The sequence below is a fragment of the Gracilinanus agilis genome, chromosome 1 (genome assembly GCF_016433145.1).
Source record: "Gracilinanus agilis isolate LMUSP501 chromosome 1, AgileGrace, whole genome shotgun sequence".
In the NCBI taxonomy this organism is placed as follows: Eukaryota; Metazoa; Chordata; class Mammalia; order Didelphimorphia; family Didelphidae; genus Gracilinanus; species Gracilinanus agilis.
In genome coordinates this window covers 219,295,990-219,318,591 of record NC_058130.1, presented here as the reverse complement: position 1 = coordinate 219,318,591, position 22,602 = coordinate 219,295,990, and the positions used below count along the sequence as shown (strand labels likewise).

Genomic DNA, 22,602 nt, shown 5'->3' with positions numbered 1-22,602 from the left:
TATAACATTCCCTTATTTACCTACTGGTGGGCTCCAGATATATGAGCTTTGTGTGGGTTAGTAGAAACAACTCTGGCCTGAGAATAGAAAGACTAGATTCTAATCTCACCTCTTCTACTTGCTAGCTGTGTGACTTGCCCAAGCAAGTTCACTTAATCTCTCTGGGCTTCCAATACCTCAGCTATAGAATAAGGACTGGACTAAATGATCTGTAAGGTGCCTTTGGCTATAACATTTTATAACTAACATGCAAGCAAAGACTAGGAGGGAGGGCTGCCGTCATTCTCTGTAATTGGCTTCATTCAAGAAATCTTGTTGTCAGGGGCAACTGGGTAGCTCAGTGGATTGAAAGCCAGGCCTAGGGACAGGAGACCCTGGGTTCAAATCTGGGCTCAGATACTTCCTAGCTGTGTGACTCTGGGCAAGTCACTGCCCAGCCCTAACCACTCTTCTGCCTTGGAACAATTACATAGTATTGATTCTAAGATGGGACATACGGGTTTTAAAAAAAGAGAGATGGTTGTGAGAAGCGTAAAGACTTCCTCTAAACCTGACACCTAGATGTCTCTGGAAGAGAGCCTTGGATTTCAGATTGTTATTACTAATAGACAGACCCCTGCTGCCAAAGAGAAGAGAAAGAACCTTACCGCTGGATTGAGCTCTGATACGCCCAGCCTACAGAGAACGTCCCCCTTGTCACTGATGGCCCAAAGGGCAATGGAGTCCTTGCTGCCTTCCTCATAACCAGGGATGATGGACACATCCCAGAGAGAGATGGGAGCAACTTCCAACCAGGGCCCGCTGGTCACCAGCTTACATTTCCTGAGCAGTGGAGGAAAAAGCAAACGCCAAAGCCATTAAGTCCAAGTTTTCTGTCTTGCAAATACATGGACCTCTATCAAAAAGGATTCCACCAGGCTGGGTGGGAAGAAGGTCTATGTCATTCTTTAACCCTGACATAAAAAAAAGGAGAAGGGCAGCATGGTATAGTGAATAGGGCTGGCCCAAGAAGATCCAGGTTCAGGTCCTGCCTCTGACATATCCCAACTATGAGACCCGGAGTAAGTTACAACCTCTGAGGACACGAGGCAACTTTCTAAGACTCTAAGTTGCAGAGAAAACACTGATTGGCACAGGCAGAAAGGGTTCTTCACTCTAAAATGAAATCACAGGTTCAGTCCTTGTCCAAAAAACTATGACTCACAATGAAAGGCTCAGTGTTACTGGGATGGGCTCAGCTTTTTATTAACATTTTTGACCAGAATCTAAAAGTTTACTACCAAGGAAGATGGTTTCACTTAACCAAAGAGAATGCTTAGGTAAGTTGGTCAAACTGAGTTCTGTCACTTTTATTCGGTTTCCTGGCTCTTCTAATTAAATCATACAAGGGGAGCAACAAAGAGGAAGCAGGAGTTGTATCCTCTGTGCCTGGCACATTTGTTGTTGTGCAGTTGTGTCTGACACTTTTTGACGCCACTTGGAGTTTTCTTGGCAAAGATAGTGGAGTGGCTTGACATTTCCTTTCTGGCTCATTTTACAGAGGAAACTGAGGCAAACAGGGTTAAGTGACTTGCCCGGGGGTCACACTGCGTAAGTGTCTGAAGCCAGATTTGAATTTGGGAAGATTAACCTTCCTGCCTCCAAGCCCAGTGCTCTACCACTGTACCAGTCAGCTGCCTCGCACATAGTAGGTGTTTAATAATTACCTGTGACTGACTGAGAAGTTTTATGGTTGTTCTCTAGTTTGCTCCTGCCTCACCCGAGCTCTCAACTACTCTAAAAGCCCCAGCCTGACTCTGCCCACAAAGAACCCAGCCAGACAGCAACATTCTCTTATTTGTTCTTGAAAATAAACACTTGAGAAAACAAGAGAGCACTGGGGACCTGAGGGCATTTCCTGGTTTGACATTTACTTTGATTCTCTTTCCGCCTCCAATTTGCTCTCTCCTGGTCAACAGGTTTTTTTTCCAAAAGGTGTAAGAGGTGCCAGAGAATTCCCTAAATAAATTCCACAGCTGGAGGAGAAAGATGCCACCCACCCTTTTGTGGTTCCCCACATTACCTTGCCCATCGTCTTCGTCTGACAAAGTCCTTCATGGTTTTGTATCCGTGATAAGACCTGAGAGTAGAAGAATTTTAGATATGCTTAGCTTTAAAATCTCTTTTCCCTAAACAACTCAGTGGTTATGAGATATTGCTCCTACAAATGAGTATTCTTTCCTTACTCCTTCGGGTAATTGGTTCATTAATAATCACTTACTAAGGATGTACTAGGTGAGATGGAAGACATGATCCCTCAACTCACCTTTGGGCCACATTCAACCCAAAGCTACCACCATTTGTATGTTCAAAGGGCTCAGTTCACTGTCTGGGGGGTCAGTATGGCAAGGCAGACAAACAGAGGACTGGATTCAAAGTCAAAAGATGTAGGTTTGAGTCTGAACTCTGACTCTTCCTAGCTATATAACTGTGGGCAAGTAACTTAAGTTCTCTTAATTTTTTGATTTTATAATCTGTAGAATGGGAATCAATCAACAAATCACCCACTGTGTGCCATACCATGCTAAGAGCTGGGGATACAAAGACAAAGAGCTGACATTTCAGTAGAGAGACAGTGTGTGCCCACAGAAAAACATTTGCCTATGTCAGAGTTTCTGTGTGAGAAAAATGCTTTATAAACCATAAAGTGTTACTCCAATGTAGAAAATGATTATTGATCAGGAATGCTGTTCAATTTTTCTTTCACCCAAAAGTTATTCTTTGCTTTGGACCTGTCTGCAAACCCAGAAACTCTGAGGGAGCTCGATGCATTTCAAAAGAAAATTAGCCTCTTAAGGACCCCCTACAGGTTCAATAGGAGGATCTAAGAGTCTAAACCAGTTAGCTTAATTGGTACACACATAGTATTAATAGGGACCAAAGTTCTGAGCCCAGTAAATTAATGAACTCCAGCCTCCAATCAGCTCTAATTTGGCCTTCAATCAAATACTGCCTCCAAGATTTTATATATATATGTAGTATATATATATAAATATATATATATACACACACACACACACAAACAAATATGTTATATACATATACACATAGGCATCTTTGTGTATTTTAACTCCTGTTTAGCTTTTTTTAAATTTTTTTTTATTTTTAAAAACCCTTATCTTTTGCCTTAGAATTGATACTAGGAAGTTAAGGGTTTAAAAATATAAAAACAAAAAACAAAAAACAAAAAAACCAGAATTGATACTAGGCATAGGTTCCAAGGCAGAAAAGCAGTAAGGGCTAGCAACTAAGGTTAAGTGACTTGTCCAGAGTCACACAGCTAGGAATGTCTGAGGCTGTTCTTGAACCCAGGACCTCCCATCTCCAGGCCTAGCTCTCTATCCACTGAGCCATCTAGCTGCCCCTTCCTCTGTTTAGCTTTTAAAGCCCTACACTAACCTGTTCCCAGCCTTTTCTTTCAGCCTCAATAGGCATGTCTTCTCCACTCTGCACACTGCACACTGCAAACCAAGCAACATGGCATTTTTTGTGTTCCTCACGTTCACAGTTCCATCTTGTCTCTGAGCCCTTGGTCATGTCCTATACTCAGAATATCCTCTCATCAAGTCCCTGGCTCTCCAATCTGCAGCGCAAATATCATCTTGGTTCTTCCTAATCTTTCCAAATGTCAATGCTCTCCTTCCCTTGTATTTAACTATTTTGCATATATCTGCATTTATGCAGTCTCTATATATGTACATGGTGTCTTTCCCATGGGCATGTTAGCTCACTGGTGCCTTGTACAGAATAGATGATTAATAATACTTAATTTAATTAAATTCCACAGCCACAGACTACAACCCTGGTCCCTTACTGGATGTCTTGGTTATAAGGAGGAACAAGCTGAGGGAACAGTGAGAGATTTAAAATGAGTCAGCCCCACAAGGGAGAAAATGCCTCAAAGAACACATTTTATGTAATGGGTCACTGGTGTCATTACAAAGAAAAGTCCAGGGGGCAGCTGGGTAGCTCAGTGGATTGAGAGTCAGGCCTAGAGATGGGAGGTCCTAGGTTCAAATCCGGCCTCAGACACTTCCCAGCTGTGTGACCCTGGGCAAGTCACTTGACCCCCATTGCCCACCCTTACCACTCTTCCACCTAGGAGCCAATACACAGAAGTTGAGGGTTTAAAAAAAAACAAAACAAAGAAAAGTCCACATTATTTTTGTATAAGAAGTATTTTGGCGCTGAATAGAACTGGTATTAAAACCAAGGAAGATCTAAGTTCAAGTCCCAGCACTAACACATACTTACATACACATTGTGTATATAATACATACATAATTGTGTGATCCTAGGCAAGTCACAACCTTAGTGTGTAAGGTCACTTTTTATAATATATTGCATTAAAGGTATTGACCTGGACTGGGAGAGGGAATTTCCTTCTTTAAGGCAACTCTGATCATCCACAAATGGGTCTTTCCATCTAAAAACCCATGTCTGTTTTTCCCCATGTTGTTTTTCATTTCAGTTTTACCCACCTCTCTACCAAGTGAAACACATGAGGACCTCCCAATAGATACTACCATATATCAGAGAACATCAACTGATGGAGCCCATGGGATATCACAAATTCTTCTGTAATAGAAGTCATCTTACGCTGAGCTATATAGGGCTTCCCCCAGCTTGCTGCTAAAGCCACTGCCAATGGGCAGAAACCACTCCAGCACAGTTCTTGCTCCCTTTCGTTAGCCTATTAACAAACTGTAATTGTTCACAGCTGCTCTTTTGAGGGCTTGGCTTCCCATCTAGGGAAATCAGTTTTGTTTTTTAAAATCTTAAAAGGTTAACATACATAACACTAATATTTGGCATTTAAGGATGAACATGAAAAGTCTACCACTCTCTCCCAACACTAGACCTATAGTGACTATCTGATGCTTTTATAAACATCAGGAAATCACAACTCCCATGATGGCACAGTAGAAGAATTGGATTTTGTGGGGAAGCGGTAGAGGAAATAGTGATTTAATTAGTTATTCAATACTTAACTACGTGAAAAAATTTCATAAGAAATCTCAAATGAGATAATATATATTGAAAACCTTAAAGAGCTCTAGAAATGCTAGCTATTAGCTATTAAAAGTCTACTGAATAGGTTTGTTTTGTTTTGCTTTTTTATGTTCGTGAAAGCATGAACAAGATAAAATGGATTTAAATTGAAACAGGAGAAATTTTGGCTGGACATGAGGAGAAAGTTAATGACAATCAGTGGAAAATATAATGGGATGGCCATATGGGTATAAGTATGGAGCTTCTGCAGTCTACTCCTCCCTCCTGAGAGATCTTTAATAAGGGAAGATCTCTAATAAAGGAAGATCTTTAATAAGGGAAGATTTAGTCAATCAGCTGCCTGAAGACAGAAGGCAGGACCCATTAACCTCTGGAAGTTCCTTTAAGCCTTAAAAATCAATGGTTCCGGGGACAGCTGGATAGCTCAGTGGATTGAGAGGCAGGCCTAGAGACGGGAGGTCCTAGGTTCAAATCCGGCCTCAGACACTTCCCAGCTGTGTGACCCTGGGCAAGTCACTTGACCCCCACTTGCCCACCCTTACCACTCTTCCTCCTAGGAGCCAATACACAGAAGTTAAGGGTTTAAAAAAAAGAAAGAAAAGAAAAATCAATGGTTCCCAATAACTCATCATTATACACATCTAGAAATGGAAAATGCTCACGATGGGAAGTCACTTGCATACTGCCATCCCTCTCGATCAGTTCCACCAGAAATGTTGAAATCAATATACCAGTCAGAAACCTAGAGTGAAACAGAGAGGATGCTGTTGAGCTCTTTCTTCTCCCATCCTTCCCTGTTCAGGATATCCATCAAATGAGGAATGGCTGAACAATGACAAATGAATGTAATTTTTGTGATATCATTATACCACAAGAAATGATGAAAAAAATGGTTTCAGAGAAACCTGGAATAATTGTATAGACGGAAGCAGAGCGAAGTAAGCAGAACCAGAAAACAATTTATGTAACAACTACTCTGTAAAAACAAGCAACTTTTAAAGACTTGAGAATCAATGCAAAAACCAATCATGTTTCCAGAAGACAGATGCTGAACATGCTATCCCTGCCTTCTGATAGAGTCTCGATAGACTCAGGGTACAGAATAAGATGTATATTTTTTTGACATGGCCATTGGAGTATTTTTTCATTTGACTAGGAATATTTGTTATAAGAATTTTGTTTGTTGGATTTTTAATGAGGGGAAGGAGGGCAAAGTGAGAGGGAAAAAAGATTTTTGTTCATTAAAATCAATTTTTAAAAACGCCTCTCTGTGCTAGCATTATTTCCCTTGATGAAATGATACAAGGTGAAGAGCCAAAGACTTACCCAAGTCCAGTGGAGGGAGGGAGGCTTAGTGTTGGCCTTTGTGCATTCTTGCAGTCCTGTCACATCACTCCACATGTAGCGGTCAGTAGGGAGACCCCTGGAATGAGCAATAAGAATAAGATATGTTGCAGAAAACTTCAAAGGAAAACCAATAGGAAAAAACAATTTACCATACTATTCCTAGTTCCCTATGTTACACACTTCCCACATGTGGGATGGGTCTAATGATAAGACAAATTGCCTATAAATAAGAACACCTGGATACAAGATCTACCTAAGTCATGACCCAGGCTGTTCTTAAATGCTGGGCAACTGCCTTTCTCAAACTACTTCCAGAAAGAGGAAAGAAGAAGAAATGGAGGCTACTAGTTTACGCTTCACCAGACCATCAGTATAGTCATAGGAGTTCCTGGGAAATGACCTGCAAGATGACTATAGCTAATACAGTTCCAAGGGATCATTCAACTTATTGAGTTCCTCCTAAAACAACCAGATCATTAGAATCCCAGTCCTCATCTCCTATATGAGCTAGAAAGACAATCAGCACCAGAGACAATTTCTTGGAACTCTAACCTGGTATCTACGATACTCTGAAAAGGAGGTTCTAATGTATGGCTGGTCTGTGCAATAACTTTGGAGGCAGCAAAGGTATTTTACAAGCCAACAAAGCAGCTCTCACTGTCTCATCTCATGGATTTAGAACAAAGCAAAACTAAATTAATCCTTAGAAACCACAGGGTCCCTTTTTTCTTTAAGGCTTATGCTGTTGACTCTGTAAACAAGATGATTGAGAGGGGCAAACATTCTTGCCAGCACTCATGATTATAAAACTTCCACTTCAACCCAGGGTTAAACAAACGGGTGGCCATCCCAAACTCTTCCCTCAACCTTCTGTGAGGTTGTATCCCTCTCCCTAGAGTTACAGCCTCCTGCCACCCAATGCCTCTCCCTTGTTAGAAGGGCTTTATGCTCTCTGCATAATTAAATTATACTGTAATTATCTACTGAAGAGGCTAGCAGATAAAGCGCCGGTGGCAGATTTTGCTACTCACCTACCATGTGACCTTATATTACTTAACTCTGAGCCTTAGTATTTTTCTCTTTAAAATTGGGAATAATACCTGCCCCCATTCTCTTCAAGAATAAGAATTAATATTTATAAAAAATGCTTTATGCTAACAATGAAGTGATGGACTAAGGATGCAGAAACAGATGAAGCTTTAGAAATGCCTGATGCAGAAGTTTTTTTCATTTTTTTTTTAATAGGGAGGGGGACAAGGGAGCTTTAAAAAAAACACTACAAATCCCTTAAAGCTGCCCTGAGGTATAAAGAGATGGAAAAAAAAAATATCAGTTAATTGAAAAAAAATAAAATTTGATTTTTAAAAAGGCATCCATGATTTAAACATTTTTAAAAAGTAATGTATTATAAAATTTAAGTTACCAAAGAACCAACTTTTAAGTCTTAGGAGACTTTTGGGACCCCCTGTATGAAGAGAGTATGCAGCATGGTATAGTGCAGTTATGGTGAACCTTTTAGAGACCAAGTGTCCAAACTGCACCCTCCCACTGCATGTGAGCCACCTCCTTACCCCAGACAGGAGGGAGGAAGTGCTCCCATTGGGCTGCTGGGCAGAGGGGTGGGTCATGTTGAGAAATGTCCTCAGGCATGTGTGGAGAGGGGGAGGGGAGTAGCCTGCTCCAGCATGTATCTCACAGGTTTGCCAACACAGGTATAGTGGAGAAGCTCTGGATTCAGATCCTGCCTCTGACAAACACTGGATGGGTCATCACAAACAAGCTACTTAACCTTTCAGAAGCCCCAGGCATCTCCCTAAAGTTATAAAGTTACAGCTCAGTTGTCTATCTGCATCAGGGGAGGAAATTTCTCCATCAGGAAGTTCCCCATACTAATGGAATCGTAGTTTTAGACCACCTCCCCACTCTTCCACCAATCCATTTCAGAGGAAATGGTAAAAATGATGTAATAATACTTCTAAAGCAGCATGGAATAAATGGATTGAGGCTTGCATTTGGGAAGACCTGGTTTCAAATCTAATTTCAGACACTTTACTAGCTATGTAAATCACTTCACCTCTATGTGTCTTTGGCCTCCCTGGGGCTCATTTATTAAGTCAAAAATATGTTTTAATCCATTTCAGTGAAGGGAATTCCCATACTGAAGTTCATTAAAGGATGTTTTTAATAATACTTCTGTGTGACATAAAAAGCCACACATTTGAGTGTGTCCTCTTTTCATCAAACTAAATCCAAGTCAATATTCTACACTGCCAGAGAACTAATACTGGAAGAATTAACTAAGAATGTTACCTCCAGAAAGTGAACAGAAAGATAAAACATGAAAGACAATTTATATGAACACAATGGCCTCCCTGATGATATCTTATGTGATGTGGGGAGAGTGGGAAGGGACTGGGACAATTGTGGATGGGATCTATTATATAGATATGAAGAAAAGTAAGTTAAACATATGAGATTCATGATTTCATTTATTTAATATCTTCTTTTTCTTTACATATAAAAGTGTGTGTTTTGTTTGGATTTGTAAACATTTGGAATAATAAATTTTTTTTTTAAGAAAAGAAAAAAGAGATCCAAGTCCCTTTGTGACTTGGTAGATGGTCTTTGAGAGTTGCAGGGACCAAAAATTGTTTCCCTTGTGGCCACGTCATGACGGTCTTTTCTATATTTACTGAGGCCTTAGAAGGAAGGTGTGGTCTGTTGCTGGGCCCATATTCAAGCCTTTCTTCTCACACATACTGGTTATATGATTGTAGGCACTTGGAGGTCGAGGAAACTCGTTGCAGAGGAAGTACGGCTCTGCCTTACTAGAGTTTTCTTCCCTGGAAGTCTCCTCCCCAATTCTAAGCACGGCCTGCTCTCCCTCCCATAGGTACCTGAGTCGAGGCAATCCTAAAGACAGACCCTGGCTCTCAGAGGACCAGGAATACCACTCTCCCCCCCTCCGCCCCATCTCCTGGATGACATTCCTAACTGCACTTCTGCTCCTGCCCAAAATGTGAGGTGTCTGCTTGCTCCTGGCATCTCACCTGCTGGTGTAGCCCGTGACAGGATTCCAGCGCTGGTTTTCATAAATGTAGACGCATTTTACATCAGACTGCATGTAGATGTTACTGGTACTGCTGGCCAGGCCTGAAGAGGAAATGTCCTCTATGAGTCGGGTGTCACGGGAATGTTCCCTGCTCCCCCCACCTCCAGCTTCAGGTGCAGAGACAGGGAGCTGCCAATGGAAAACAGGCTTAACCTGCTATGGCTAAGAACATTGGGTTCTATTCTAGGCCTTTCTTCATTTCAAAGCCAGCAGAGATTACGGGCCTACCTGTGCTTACCTACAAACAACCTGTTTTGTCTTACATGCATTGGATTTCTCTCTCCACCAGTGTTGATTCATGGGGGGCTTGGGGGGGGGAAGGGCCTGAGCCTTACATGTGTCCCCCAAGACCCCTCCGAGAATGCTAGGCACCTGGCAGTATCAACACCTAATAAATGCACAACTATGTCTGGGAGCCCACCCAACTAGGCTATGTGGAACAGCAGAAACAAGAGCGGCCTGGGAGCCAGGGCCTGGGGTTTCTAGATCCAGCTCAGCTACACACTTGCTGTTCACCCTTAGGCAAGTCACCTGAGCTCTCTGTGCCTCTCTGAACCCTGACCTGTTAGGAAAGGAGAGGGCTGGACTAGAAAATGTCTAGTCTTTTCCACTCCAAAATTGTGTGTTCCTATGAAGCTTACTTTTCCCCGGCGTAACTGAAGTATATGAAAGAAAATACTTGACCAACTGGCTGGGAAGCAGCAAAATAAAGTCATTCTTCTCGGTTCCTTCTAGAAAGATGCTCAGTGAGGCTGGCTGGCTGGTGAGGGGGCAGAGAAAGGGCTGAGGAGAGGCCCCAAGAGGCCAGGCACCAAATGCCATGACATGGGCCACAGGTTCCTTTCCCTTCCCTCATCTCAACCAGGACATTGGCAGCCCTGAAGGTCACCTGTCAACCAGCTGTTTGCTAGAGAGTAAACATCCCAGCAGCAGCAAGAGTTCGGGCATTTGATAGGAAAACAAAATGGGGATTAAAGCAGGGAACAAACACACCGCAGACCAGTTAAAAGGGATGTGTGGAGGCACATGGCTTCATCAGCAAACAGGAGCCAGGGCCTTGGTGACCCACACAGAATGGGCAGGAAACACGGCCATGCTTACCTTGGAAAAAGCCTCCACCATAGCCCCCCGTGTACACCCAGGCCGTGTGGTCGTAGCCGATGCCCCAGACGACCCCGTGGCTGTTGCACTCTACTACCCGAAGGTGGCCCCCAATCTGTCGCCAAAACCTAAAGCAGGAGTGAAGAGATACACACAATAGCCTCCTGGCACCCTTGGCCAGCCGGCCCCGCCCCCAGGAGTGCTGTCGGGCAGGAGATCCCTGAAGTGGATCTGTGACAGGAGGCTGGCGAGAGCGTGAAGTTTAGAAGGGTGATTCAGGGGCCAGGCCAGGAGCGTCAAGCACAATGCCATCCAATGTACTGATGGGCCAAAACTCTCCTTATGAAAATACCATGTGATGGATTAATATTATTTCACAAAACAAGGAATCCAAGCTTTTAAAAAGAATGAAAAGGCATTACATTTTCAAAGTGCTCTGTGAACTAAGTGGTAAATTTACATGAGTCTGATGCCCTTGGTGTTAAAGGCTAAACACTGGCTCTAGAAAGTGCCAAACAGGGTGAGAAACAAAGGCTTTTGGAAGAGGAAGAGTAGGAGGTGGGTAATCTCTTGAGAGACCGCCCATTAGCTTCTAGAAATTGGACAAGACTGGCCTTCCAATTTGAGGGTACTTCAATTTAATTTAACACTTTGTACATACTCGCTATTAGATGGGGAGTGGCCTGGACACATGGAAGGTTAGAAGCATTTCTCTAGTGCTTAACTACGCACCAGGCACTGGGCTAATAATTTTACAATGCTCTCATTTGATCCTCAGAATAACCCTTTAAGGTAGGTGCTGTTATTATCTCCATATGACAGGTGAGGAAACTGAGGCAAAGAGATGTTAAGTGACTTGCCCCAAATCTGGCAGCTATGAAATGTCAGAAACTGGATCTGAACTTGGGTCTTCCCAAGTCCATGCCTGGTGCCCTCTCTGTGGCATGCCACCATGGCACTCTGTGCCTCTGTTTTCTGATCTGCAAAATGAAGGGTTAGACCTGATGTCCTCTGGAGTGCCCTTCAACTCTAAATCCGAAATGTTGGGAGGCCAAGGGGGACTATAAGGCCTAAAGGGCAGGGACTATGGCTTTTACTTCTCCCTTCACTGCAATACTCAGTACTAGTGGAAAGCAGTAGATGGTTAATAATGGTATATTTAGTTTACTAAAAGCATTATCTAACCACGGGGTAGTGTGTAATATATCTAAGGCCTCTTCCAACTCTGAATCTTATAACCCAACTATAAAGCATGTAATAATCATGCTTTATTTTGTATGTTGTTTACAGTGTGGTTGCCCATACACTAAATTATTTGATTCTCAGAAGTGCCCTGGGGACAGTGAGCTGGCTCAGTAGATGGAAAGCTAGGCCTGGAGACAAGTCCAAGATTAAAATCTCGCCTTGGACATTTCCTTTGACCCTGGGCAAGTCATTTAAACCCAATTGCCTAGTCCTTACTGTTCATCTGCAGAATAGTATAGAATATATACTAAATATTGATTCTAAGACAGAAGGTAATGGTTTTAATTTTTAAAAAGCACCAAGGGAGGGTGTCTGCAGAGCAGTTATTATGATCCCTATTTTAAGTAGAAATGATTAATATTATTTTAATTAATATAATTTTAATTTAAGTATAATTGATTTGCATTATTTTAACTACTTTAAGTAGAAGGGATTCATAATGTCTTTAATTAATATAATTTTAATTGAGTTCATTTTTAAGAAAGATTCATATTTTCATTTTAACTCACTCCTGGTTGTCTACAGGGTCCAGGGCTGGATACAAAGACAAAGATTAGAACCCAGATATTTGGACTATTGGGCTAGTTAATTTTCTTTCTTTTTTTAAACCCTTACCTTCCATCTTAGAATCAATACTGTGTATTGGTTCTAAGGCAGAAGAAAAGTAAGGGCTAGGCATGAGGGGCTAATTGACTTGCCCAGGGTCACACAGCTAGGAAGTATCTGAGGCCAGATTTGGACCCAGGACCCTGGATCTCTGGACCTGACTCTCAATCCACTGAGCCACCGAGCTGCCCCTGGGGCTAGTTAATTCTCTAATCAACTGGCAAGTATTTGTTGAACATCTGCTATGTTATGTACTGGGCACTGTCCTAGACTCTTGAGAATACAAAGACAAAAATGAAACAAGTCTTTGCTCAAAGGACTTATGTTCTATAGGGGAAGATATCATGTATGACTTGTACACATAAATTTACCTAAGTGAATAAAAAAAGTATATGTAAGGAGGACACAATATTTATTGCTTTTCTGTCCCTTGAGAAAGGGGGAAGAAGCAGGGGGCAGCTTGGAATAATGGAAAAAGCACTGGATTTAGAGTCTTAGAACCTTGGTTCAAATCCCAAATCGCTAATTAGGGCACTACCAGGGTGATATTCATTCACCTTTCTGGGACTATAAAATAAAGGTTAGACTAAATGACCTTCTGAGATCCTTTCTAGCTCTACAGCTATGTTCCTATAATAGTAAGCTTTAATACAGAGAACATGAAACACTTCCTGAAATATGACACCATAGAGGGATTCATTTGTGCATGTCCTTTGACACAGTGATACTACTACTAGGTCTGTATACTTAAGCAGTCAACAAAAGAGAAAAAGAGAACAAAAATATTTATAGCAGTACTTTTTGTAATGGCAAAGAACTATAAGCTGAGGAATGGTGTGGCTATCAATTGGGAATAGCTGGACAAATCATGGTATTTGAATTTAATGGAACATCACTTCCCCATAAGAAATGATGAAAGGGATGGTTTTTGAGAAACCTAGTAACATTTATAAAAAATGATGCAGAGTAAAAATGATTCTAGAAGAGAGATGACAAAGAAATGTCATCCACCTCCTGACTGAGAGGTGATAGACTCAAGATGTAGAATGAGGCAGGTTTTTATATGACTAAAGTTTTGTTTGAACTATGCATATTTCTTATAAGGTTTTTGTTTTCTTTTTTCTCTTTTTCAACTGGAGGAAGAGCAGATGGGGAAAAAAGAGAAATGCTTGCTAGCTGGAAAAACAGAAGAACCAAAAACATGGACAGGGGAAAAGTCCCAAAGGCTTAGTGGAAAGACAGTGAAAAAGACAGTTATGTCTTCTTAGGGATCTCACACAGGACAGAATCAACTCCTAAAACACCCATCTCCTTAAGAATTACACTCCTCCATTCTTCCTGAGAAATTAGCTCTAATTCACCCACTTACACATCAAAATGAAAACAAATCAATCTCTAGGGGTTTGATCTCTCTCTGCAGGAAAGCTCTGAGGTGTACTTATCCTTCAGGAGCTAGGAGGCAAAGCAATACAATAAAATGATGGGAAAACAGACATTTCTGACATATGGAACAAGGAGCAGTCTGGCTGGGAATTGCTTACATTTGGTCACATGGCATTGGATGCCCTGGTGCCTCTAGGTCCACACTGGGCTCACTCACAAAAATGTCTCCTTTGCAAGTGACAGACCAGATGGCCTGGGGGGAAGGGCGGCCTTGGATCCTTCGGCTTTCGGAGCAGGACGTACTGAGTAGGGCAAGCTGTGAACAGGAGACAGATGGCAAGTAACTGACCCAGAAGAGTAGCAGAAAAACTCAGAAGAATCCCAGAGGACAATTTCCAAGGAGTGAGGAGAATAACTCACACATTTTTTATGAGGGAGAAGGTAAGGAAGAATGGCCTTTGGCCCCAGAGAAGAATCCTAATGGCAGCCTGTGATTTGTGGGGTTTTACCATCCTGATCTGGGAATCTGGGGATGGGTCATTCAAACCCACCCCCTTAAAGATTCACCTTGGCCCAATCATGTGACCAAGAGGCTTAACACTCACCCAGTCATACATTTCCTGTTCAGTAGCAGCAGCAAGACGGATAGGCCACCTCTGTTTGGTTTTCTCTGGGGTATAGAGGGCAAAGGAATGTTTGGCCTCATTTAGCACAGGAACCAGTACCGTCACTTCATTGAGAAAAATGTGGATGTACTGTTCAAAAAAGGCAAGAAAAAAACATAAGCCTTCCTTTATTCCATACCATGATTCCATCTCCTTCATTAAGGTACAATCTATACCCTTTTGTCAACACACAGAAGCCTAGGGACAGGTGTCTGTGCCTCACCCAATATTCTTAATCAGAGCAGCTTCTGCCTAGAAGGAGCTAAGCAGGAGGCCCCATGCTCCCTAGGGCCACATGTTCCCCTTCTCACCCTAACTATTTTCCTCCGTCCACTACACATCTCTTCTCCTTCCCCTTCCACTTCCACCTTCCACCTCTTTCTCTGAATTAGAATCAACTCCCCACTCCATGACCCCTAGAATGGGTGTGTTAATGGACTGTTCTAGTATTCCATTCACCATCTTAGGAAAATTCAGGCCAGGACAGGAATTTCTAGACTGAAGGGAGTCTGTCCATAGTCCCCCTATATGCACTGCCCTTCCATGTGAAGACACAAGTTCCAGGCCAGCAGTGACTGTTTCATTTTTGCATCTCTATCCCAAGCACTTAGCACAGTGCTCAGTATATAGTAAGTGCCTGTCCTCACACAGGTAGGAAATATCTGAAGACAGATTTCAACCTAGATCTTCCCACTGCCTCATTCTCTAGCCCACTGAAGCACCTAGCTGCCCCTGTGCCCTGCTTCTTAATCAGTACTAGCACCCTGGGCAATATGGCCCATACTTGTCAGCTGGAGCCAGCAAATTTGTCTTCTGGTGAATGAGAAGTTCCCAGAGTACAGGAGCCAAGGCTTTGCTCCTGGCAAAGTTCACAATTAGGTATTTAACTTTTTTTTTTTAAACTGGACCTGTACTTTAACATTTTTAAAAACCAGACCTATAATTCCATTGATATAAGGAGTTCCCAAGGAAGAACTCCTTCCTTTACCAACATAGACCAATATCTAGTCTTAAAGAGTTGCCGAGGGCACTTTAAGGTCAAATGCTTTGCTCAGATTCACGAAGCTAATATATGGGGTAGAAATGGGACCAGAACCCAAGTCTTCCTGAGGACCAGACCAACTCTTATCTTCTACACCAGAGGTGCCAAAGGCAAGGCCACAAGTAGACTGCAAAACTCCAGAGCAAGAACCAGATTAAAATGCAATCAGGAAATGTTAAACAAAATAAATAAAAATACAAGATAACACAGACAATGTTAATTTGTGGTTTTTTAAGTCAACATACAGGGATCCCTTTATATTTGAATTTGACTGACTATTCTCCACTATTCTATCCTCTCAAATACACACACACACCTAAATTTTATAATAGTCTTTGCCCCCCCAGGAATTCCTATGACTATGGTGTTTGTAGTTCAAAGTCTCAGACTAGGAGTCTTTCAGATCCTTTCTTCCCAAAATAGGTTTGCCAAAGATAGCCTAATTTATTTTCATGTTGGCTTCCTTTTTGTTCCCTCCACAGCTTATCCTGGTCCCCACTCCCTTCTTCTCCCCAGCCATCTGTTACAGCACCTTCTTTTCCTCATGGAACATGTAGTAGATGAAGAGGATGCTGTCTCGAGTCCCATCATTCCCAGTGAACTGCTCCAGTGCCACCCGGACATCAATCCACTTGTGGGGCTTCCAGTCCACCCACCACTGTAGTGTGCCAGTCTTCACCCACACCGACTTCAAGATGCACCCAGAGAGATAAATACAAAACCGAGTTAATGGCAAAAAAACTGAGTCTCACCTGGATCTAGACAGAAGCCTTCTGAAAGAGACCTGCATCTGGAGCACATGTTCCTACCTTCCAGAGAGAGTCAGGTACTATCTTTTAAAACCCCTGAAAAGTCTGCTTTCTCACCTCTCACTTCTTTTTGCTCGATTTCTATGAAATAGAAGCAAACTTTGGAATGCCCACATTATGGAGAGAGAGCCCAGGACGGACCTGGAGAGCCTAATGAGGCCTCAGGTCAGGGAGTAAGTCATCAGTGAAGAAGGGATCATTCTCTGGGCACAGCTCTCTCTACAGAGGGCAGGAGGCAGCATGCTGTAGAGGAAGGCAAGGCCTGGGATTATTCCTGGTACTGCCATTTACTGACTAGATGACCACAGCAACCTGGATTTGTCTATAAAATAGGCACTGTCATATTGCAACATCTGCATCAAAAGGGCATTTCAAGGAAAGTGCTCAGGAAGCCTTAAAGAGGAGATTTAAGAACTGGGCCTGTGATTTCATTGCTAAAGGGAACTTTCAGATAAGGAAAGTCTCTTTACCAATGCAAATCAGCCCATAAGTTTTCAGAGTTGCCAAGAGCACTGAGAAGTTCAGAGACTTGTCCTGGGTCACAGAATCAATAAGGATCAGGGAGGCAGGACGTGAACCCAGAGCTTCTGAGCTCCAAGCTCAGCTCTCTAGCCACTATTCTATGCGTGCCTTAAAGCATAATATAATCATCATTATTATTAAATGTGCTCTCTTCCCCTTAGCTTAGAATTTAGGACAATAAATGGTTGACTGATTAAGGGCTGGTTCACAGGGAGTTCTTGTTTTGGTGCCAGCATCAGGTTTCAAGTGATTGATGATTCTGTTGACCAGATTCAACACTCTGCCATCTACAACTTAAAATTCAAGGCTCATCTTAGGTTAAGTGTTGAATGACATCAATCCAAATTTTGTTTTCCTGATGGTGAAAAAGCAACAATAGTATTAACAAGTGAGACGGGTCAAGTAATAATATCCATGCCTGGGCATAGCATAGCATAGCAGGTAGAGCACCAAACCTAGTCAAGAGGATCTGGGTTCAAATCCAGCCTTCCTAGTTGTGTGACCCTGAACAAGTCACGTAATCCTGACTGCCTCACCCATACTGTTCTTCTGTTTTAGAATTGATATTAGGTAAGAGTTTAGAAAAAAGAAAGAAAAGAAGTATCCATGCCCACCTGCTCCACAGCCTGTTCATAGTGTCTGAAATTCTCCAGTTCTCGCTTGGTCCTTTCAGTGAGCTGCTGGAAAATTTGCTTTCGCCACGCTGCTGTCTGGGCAGGAGTGATGGACAAAGAAAGGGTCTGCATGGAGGCAGAAAGACCTGAAAGCCAGAGAGACCAGATAGTTTGGTCAATGTTGAGGGAATTGAGAGGATAAAGATGAGTGGTTAATTGGGAGAATTGAGTGAACCACGTTTAATCCATCTTGTGCCTCAATTCTGGAACTAGCTTAGTTTCTATCCAGTTATGGGGCTTAATCCAAATTCTGTCTTGTGAGAAAATTTTATTCACTTGCAGAAACTGGGAGAAAACCTAGCCTTGCATAGTTGGGAAACTGGACCATTTCTAGGAACATAGTTAGATCCTAAAATTTATGAAAGCTTTCTCATAATTATACATCTCAAGCAACTCATACTTCTTTATCTGAAAACTGGCCCCATGCTGGTCAATCAATTATTGTTTCCATGTTCTTTTGACAATTTATAGACACTTGGGAGGAGTAGGACACCTCTTTTTCTAAGTTCAGGGAACTGTATCTGTTTGCTTGTTCCTCCCAGCTTGTAAAGTCCCTAATCTTTCCTCCAATCAGAAATCAGATTATCTAATGTTGTATTGTTTCTTTTTAATTAACTGATTTTACTTGATCAATTGTTTTTACCATTCTATAAAAGTCTGTCTCCTTCTGTATTTGGGGTCCAGCCCAAAGCTGAGGAAGAGGCCTGGTCTTGATTTGTTTGGTAACTGACACACATTGCTTAACAAATCAATATGCTCAGAAGATCAAACCTTAGTTTCCTCAGTCATTTTTTTCACCCACAACAAAATCAATGCTGATCAGCTTTGAAAGATGTGCATCAAACCTATATGAAGCAGGTTGGCAAATATTTCCCAACCTCCTTTTTTTAAAACTAGTCTAGGCTTTTCCTGTGAATTACAAAAAATAGAAAAAGAAAAAAAAATCACTCTTCTTCACTTGTGGGAAACTATTACTCAATGGGCAAGTCCTAATTGAATCATAGCTCTAGAGGTGGGAGGGACTTTAGAGGTCATTTAGTCCAACCCACTCATTTTAAAAATATAAAAGGTCACATTAGATAGTAATAAAGAGGGAAGATTTAAATCCAAGATTTCTGACTCCTGAGTCAGAGTTCTTTCCAATGTACTATACTGTCTCTGGAAGGAAAAATTCAAGGTTAATGCCTTTCTTTTAATCTGGGGGGGAAATAAACTAACCTCATCAGGAGAGTGAGAATGGATTAGGAGAAGAGGGGGTTGGGGGAAAGAAGGGGAAGAAGAGGAAAAGACCTGAGGCAATTTCTGCTACCTGTGAGAGATAGTTTCCTTTTTCATGTTATTTTGTTTTTCAATTAACAAGTATCAATTTTGCCTCTCTCCCACCCTACCCCCAATTAAAACAAACAAACAAACAAACAAAAAACCCTTATTAAAAATATGCATAGCTTGAGTAAAACAATTTCCCAAATTGTCCATACAAAACCATGTCTTGGGAGCTAATTTTTAAAATTCATGCACATACTTGAGCTTTAGGAAATTTTTTAAAAAGTGATTGGCACAAGGGGACAGCTGGGTGGTTCACTGAATTGAGAGCCAGGCCTACAGACAGGAGGTCCTGGGTTCAAATATGACCTCAGATACTTCATAGCTATGTGACCCTGGGCAAGTCACTTAACCTCCATTGCCCAGTTCTTACCACTCTTCTGCCTTGGAACCAATATATACTATTGACTCTAAGGGTGAGGGTTTAAAAAAAAAATAGTTGGCATAGTTGGCTAGGGAAGAGTGCTAAGAAATCCAGACATGGGTGAAATGCTGACATGAACTATTTATGACATATTGGCTGTTTCCTGTTGATATTCAGGGACTGCACCTGTAATCTTGGCCTGCCATTCTGCAGGTGTGTGCCTTTGCTCACAAGGGAGCCTGGCCTAAAGAGTATGAGTGGTTTGCCCATCCCCCTACTGGGCAAATGTCTCCAGGTTCTGACTGTGGCAGGTCATCTTCATATCCTACTTTCAAAATCAGTAAGAAAAGGGGGAGGGAGCAGAGAAGGCACAGAAGTAATATTTATAATGAATCAAGTTCCCAACCCAAGTTTCTTTGAGAATAGGGAACAACAGTTGGAGAAGAATTTGTAGTGTTGGTAAGAATAGTTAAATGGCTTTTTCTGCCTCATGGCAGAAAAGAGAATTTTTTGCCCACCAGGCCTGGTCACTGTGCTACCTGAAATTTTGTCAGGCAGCATCTACTTAGAAAGTCAAATTTCGGGCTCCTGAGGGAAAAGACACTACTCTACTAATTTCGCATTTGTTCTACATGTAACCTGCTGTCTTGGTCTTTCGAAGCCAGGAGAGGGGGGTGGGGAGAATTGCCATGTGGGGAGTTCTGTGGAAACAAATGCCCAGAAAATTCAGCTATCCCGTCTCAAAAAGGTGGCTCTATTCAAGAGTTCTAAGGGCACTCTCCTCAAATGCCTTTCTCCTTGTCTGGTGGGGGGGTTACAGATAAACTCAGAGAACATCTTCAGTTAGCTGGAAGGTTTGCTCTGAGGCCCCTGCAGCTGTTACAACTGCTCCCTTGAGAAGCCTAAGACAAGGCACTTGAATTGAACAGCTGGTTCTGGAATCTTGGTTTCTAAATGTTCCCTAAATGGAAACAGGGAGCCCTTCAAGGGAGTCAGCTCTACAGATGTTTCAACCAGTACAATCAGAGCTCCAGGCTGCAGCTGGAAGATCCCTTACTCCCTTGCCAGCAAACACCAGTCTGTTTTTAGAACTGATGCTATCTGCCCTTCTCTTGCCTACTTGTGGTGAAAGAAATTCCCCATCATACCCAGAAAACTAAATTGGTTTAGATAATAACATATTTCCCCTTCCCTCAAACCATCTCCCACCATATAGCACCATTCATTCATTAACTGATTCATTCATCTCTTCCAAGCCTCAACAATAACAATTTTCAAATCCTGCTTTAGATGCTTACCAGCTATTCTGGATAAGTCTAGATTATCAGATAACCCCTCCTCGCCTCAGCTATCTCCTACATAAAACAAGAGGGTCATACTTGATGACCTATAATCTATGAACCTAAACCTTCATTGGGCTGGAACTCGGGGTCCTCATCTGTAAAACAAGGGGGTTGGACTAGGTCAGCACTGAGGTCCCCTTTAGTTCTAGGCTCCCCGTATGTAGCCTGCCTGCCTTATCCTAATCTTTATTTCCTTTGTGGCTATTTCTGTGCTTGTGTCATGCCACAGTTCCCAACCCTTAAGTCCAGCCCAGCCCAGCCCAAAGAGGTCACCTGACTGAATAGTGAACCACTTCAGAACTGTGTGTGTGTCCACTGTGCATCCTCCTCCAGACACCCAGGCCCATAGCGGGTGATCGTCGGCTCCGTAGCCCTCCTCCAAGCCCATGGGGAAGAGCCCCAGGGACGAGAGGCTGGATGTCTCAGCAAAGCAGCTGGCCGAGTGAGCACAGGTTTTCCGAGTTTCCTTCAGGTCAATGTTGGTCCAGGGGAGTTCGGCCGGAGCCGTGCCCTGAGCTTTGCCCTCTCTGTTCACAGACAATGCGGCCTCCTCTTCACCACGGAGCCTGCCACGGCCCAAACACGACTCATCTTCAGGCAGCAGCCCTGGCCTCTCAGCCTCAGAGGAAGTATCGGTGTCACTGGGGCCCAAGGAGTCACCACTGCCTCTCACTTCATCCCCAAAGAAGCAGCCGGCACTGGGTGGGAAACAGCAAAGCAACCTTTTATGTTCGCATCACCCAAGAATACCTCAAGTGTCCCTAGCCCCCCACTCCAGGCCTGGGAGGTCTGGGTGAAGATGGATTCCTTTCAGGCCCCTGGAGGAGCAGAAGAGCAGTTAGGGCCAGAATGCAGGGGAGTCAGAGATATTCATCTTGCCCCTATTTTGTGGAAGAAGAGGGTCTCAATCTGATGGTACTAGTGCAAATTGCTAGGAGATAAATGCTAAGTGTTACCCCAGGTCAGTTAGTCACTGAGCCCAGAGTCCCATCTCTGCCCCTTACTAGCTATCTGGCCTTGTATAAGTCACTCAACCACTCTGTACTTCAGTATTCCCATCTGTACAATGGAGTTGGGGGACAGCTAGGTGGCACAATGGATAGAGAGTACCAAGCCTGGAGTTGGGAAGACCTCAGTTCAAATCTGATCTTCCCTGCTGGGTAACCTTGAGCCAGTCACTTAACCCCATATGTGCCAAGCCCTTGCCCTTCTGCTTTAGAGCTATTGCTAAGATAGGAAGTAAAGTCTAAAACAAAACAAAACAAAACAAAAAAACAGGGCTAGACTTGATGATCACTAAGATCCCTTTTTGGTTCCTACTTTCTGACTCCATGAGAGCTCTCTTGGCACTCAGCTCTCTCTCCTACTCTTCTTTCCTCCGATCCATGTTTTTCTCCCCCTTCAAAACCCTGCTCAAAATTTACCTCTTCCATAAAGCCTTCTCTGGTTATGCTCACCTAACTCCAATCCAACAGGACTGACCAAATATCTACACTGCCCAAAAACTATGCCGAAGGCTATAGGGAAGAGAAGAAATGTGGAACACAGTCCCTGCTCACAAGGAGTCGGTCATGTGTGGACGCAAGACTAGCCTGGAATGAAACAAGTGCTAAACTATGTGGTTCTGACAGTGCTTTCAGGGAAGGGGAACATCAGATATGGCTGGAGAAGAACAGAAGGGCAAATGGGATGTGGATGAAAGATGAAAGGGCAGGACTCACAGGCATGGAGAAACAGTGTGAGGAAAGGCAGATATGTGGGAGAACAAGGAGACCCCTAACAGGAGGAAACAGTAAGTGCTGGGAAGCAATGGGAAAATAAGAAGGGGAGAGGGAGAAAGAAGGAGAGAGAGAGAGGGAGAGAGGGAGAGAGGGAGAGAGAGAGAGAGAGAGAGAGAGAGAGAGAGAGAGCGCACCAAGAGGGCGGGGATAGAGACACCACAGGCAACAGGGCCGTGGCTAGAGAGGGCGGGCCGAGAGGGCGGGGCTTTCTCCTCCTCCAGCCTGTGGCTGCC

At 42.9% G+C, this 22,602-nt stretch overlaps 1 protein-coding gene across 1 annotated transcript in view; it reads right to left on the bottom strand.

Annotated features, from left to right (window-relative positions):
* Nucleotides 1-22,602, bottom strand: part of TECPR1 (tectonin beta-propeller repeat containing 1) — a 59,576-nt gene that overhangs the window by 17,237 nt on the left and 19,737 nt on the right. Inside the window, exons 4-14 of the mRNA XM_044678950.1 lie at nt 20,862-21,286; nt 17,499-17,644; nt 16,086-16,241; nt 14,452-14,601; nt 14,005-14,162; nt 10,613-10,740; nt 9,450-9,552; nt 6,379-6,475; nt 5,715-5,794; nt 2,063-2,119; nt 648-822 (exon numbers count right to left, since the gene is read on the bottom strand). Of these exons, the coding sequence (XP_044534885.1) occupies nt 648-822; nt 2,063-2,119; nt 5,715-5,794; nt 6,379-6,475; nt 9,450-9,552; nt 10,613-10,740; nt 14,005-14,162; nt 14,452-14,601; nt 16,086-16,241; nt 17,499-17,644; nt 20,862-21,286 (1,675 nt within the window). The remainder of the gene's footprint in view (nt 1-647; nt 823-2,062; nt 2,120-5,714; nt 5,795-6,378; nt 6,476-9,449; nt 9,553-10,612; nt 10,741-14,004; nt 14,163-14,451; nt 14,602-16,085; nt 16,242-17,498; nt 17,645-20,861; nt 21,287-22,602) is intronic.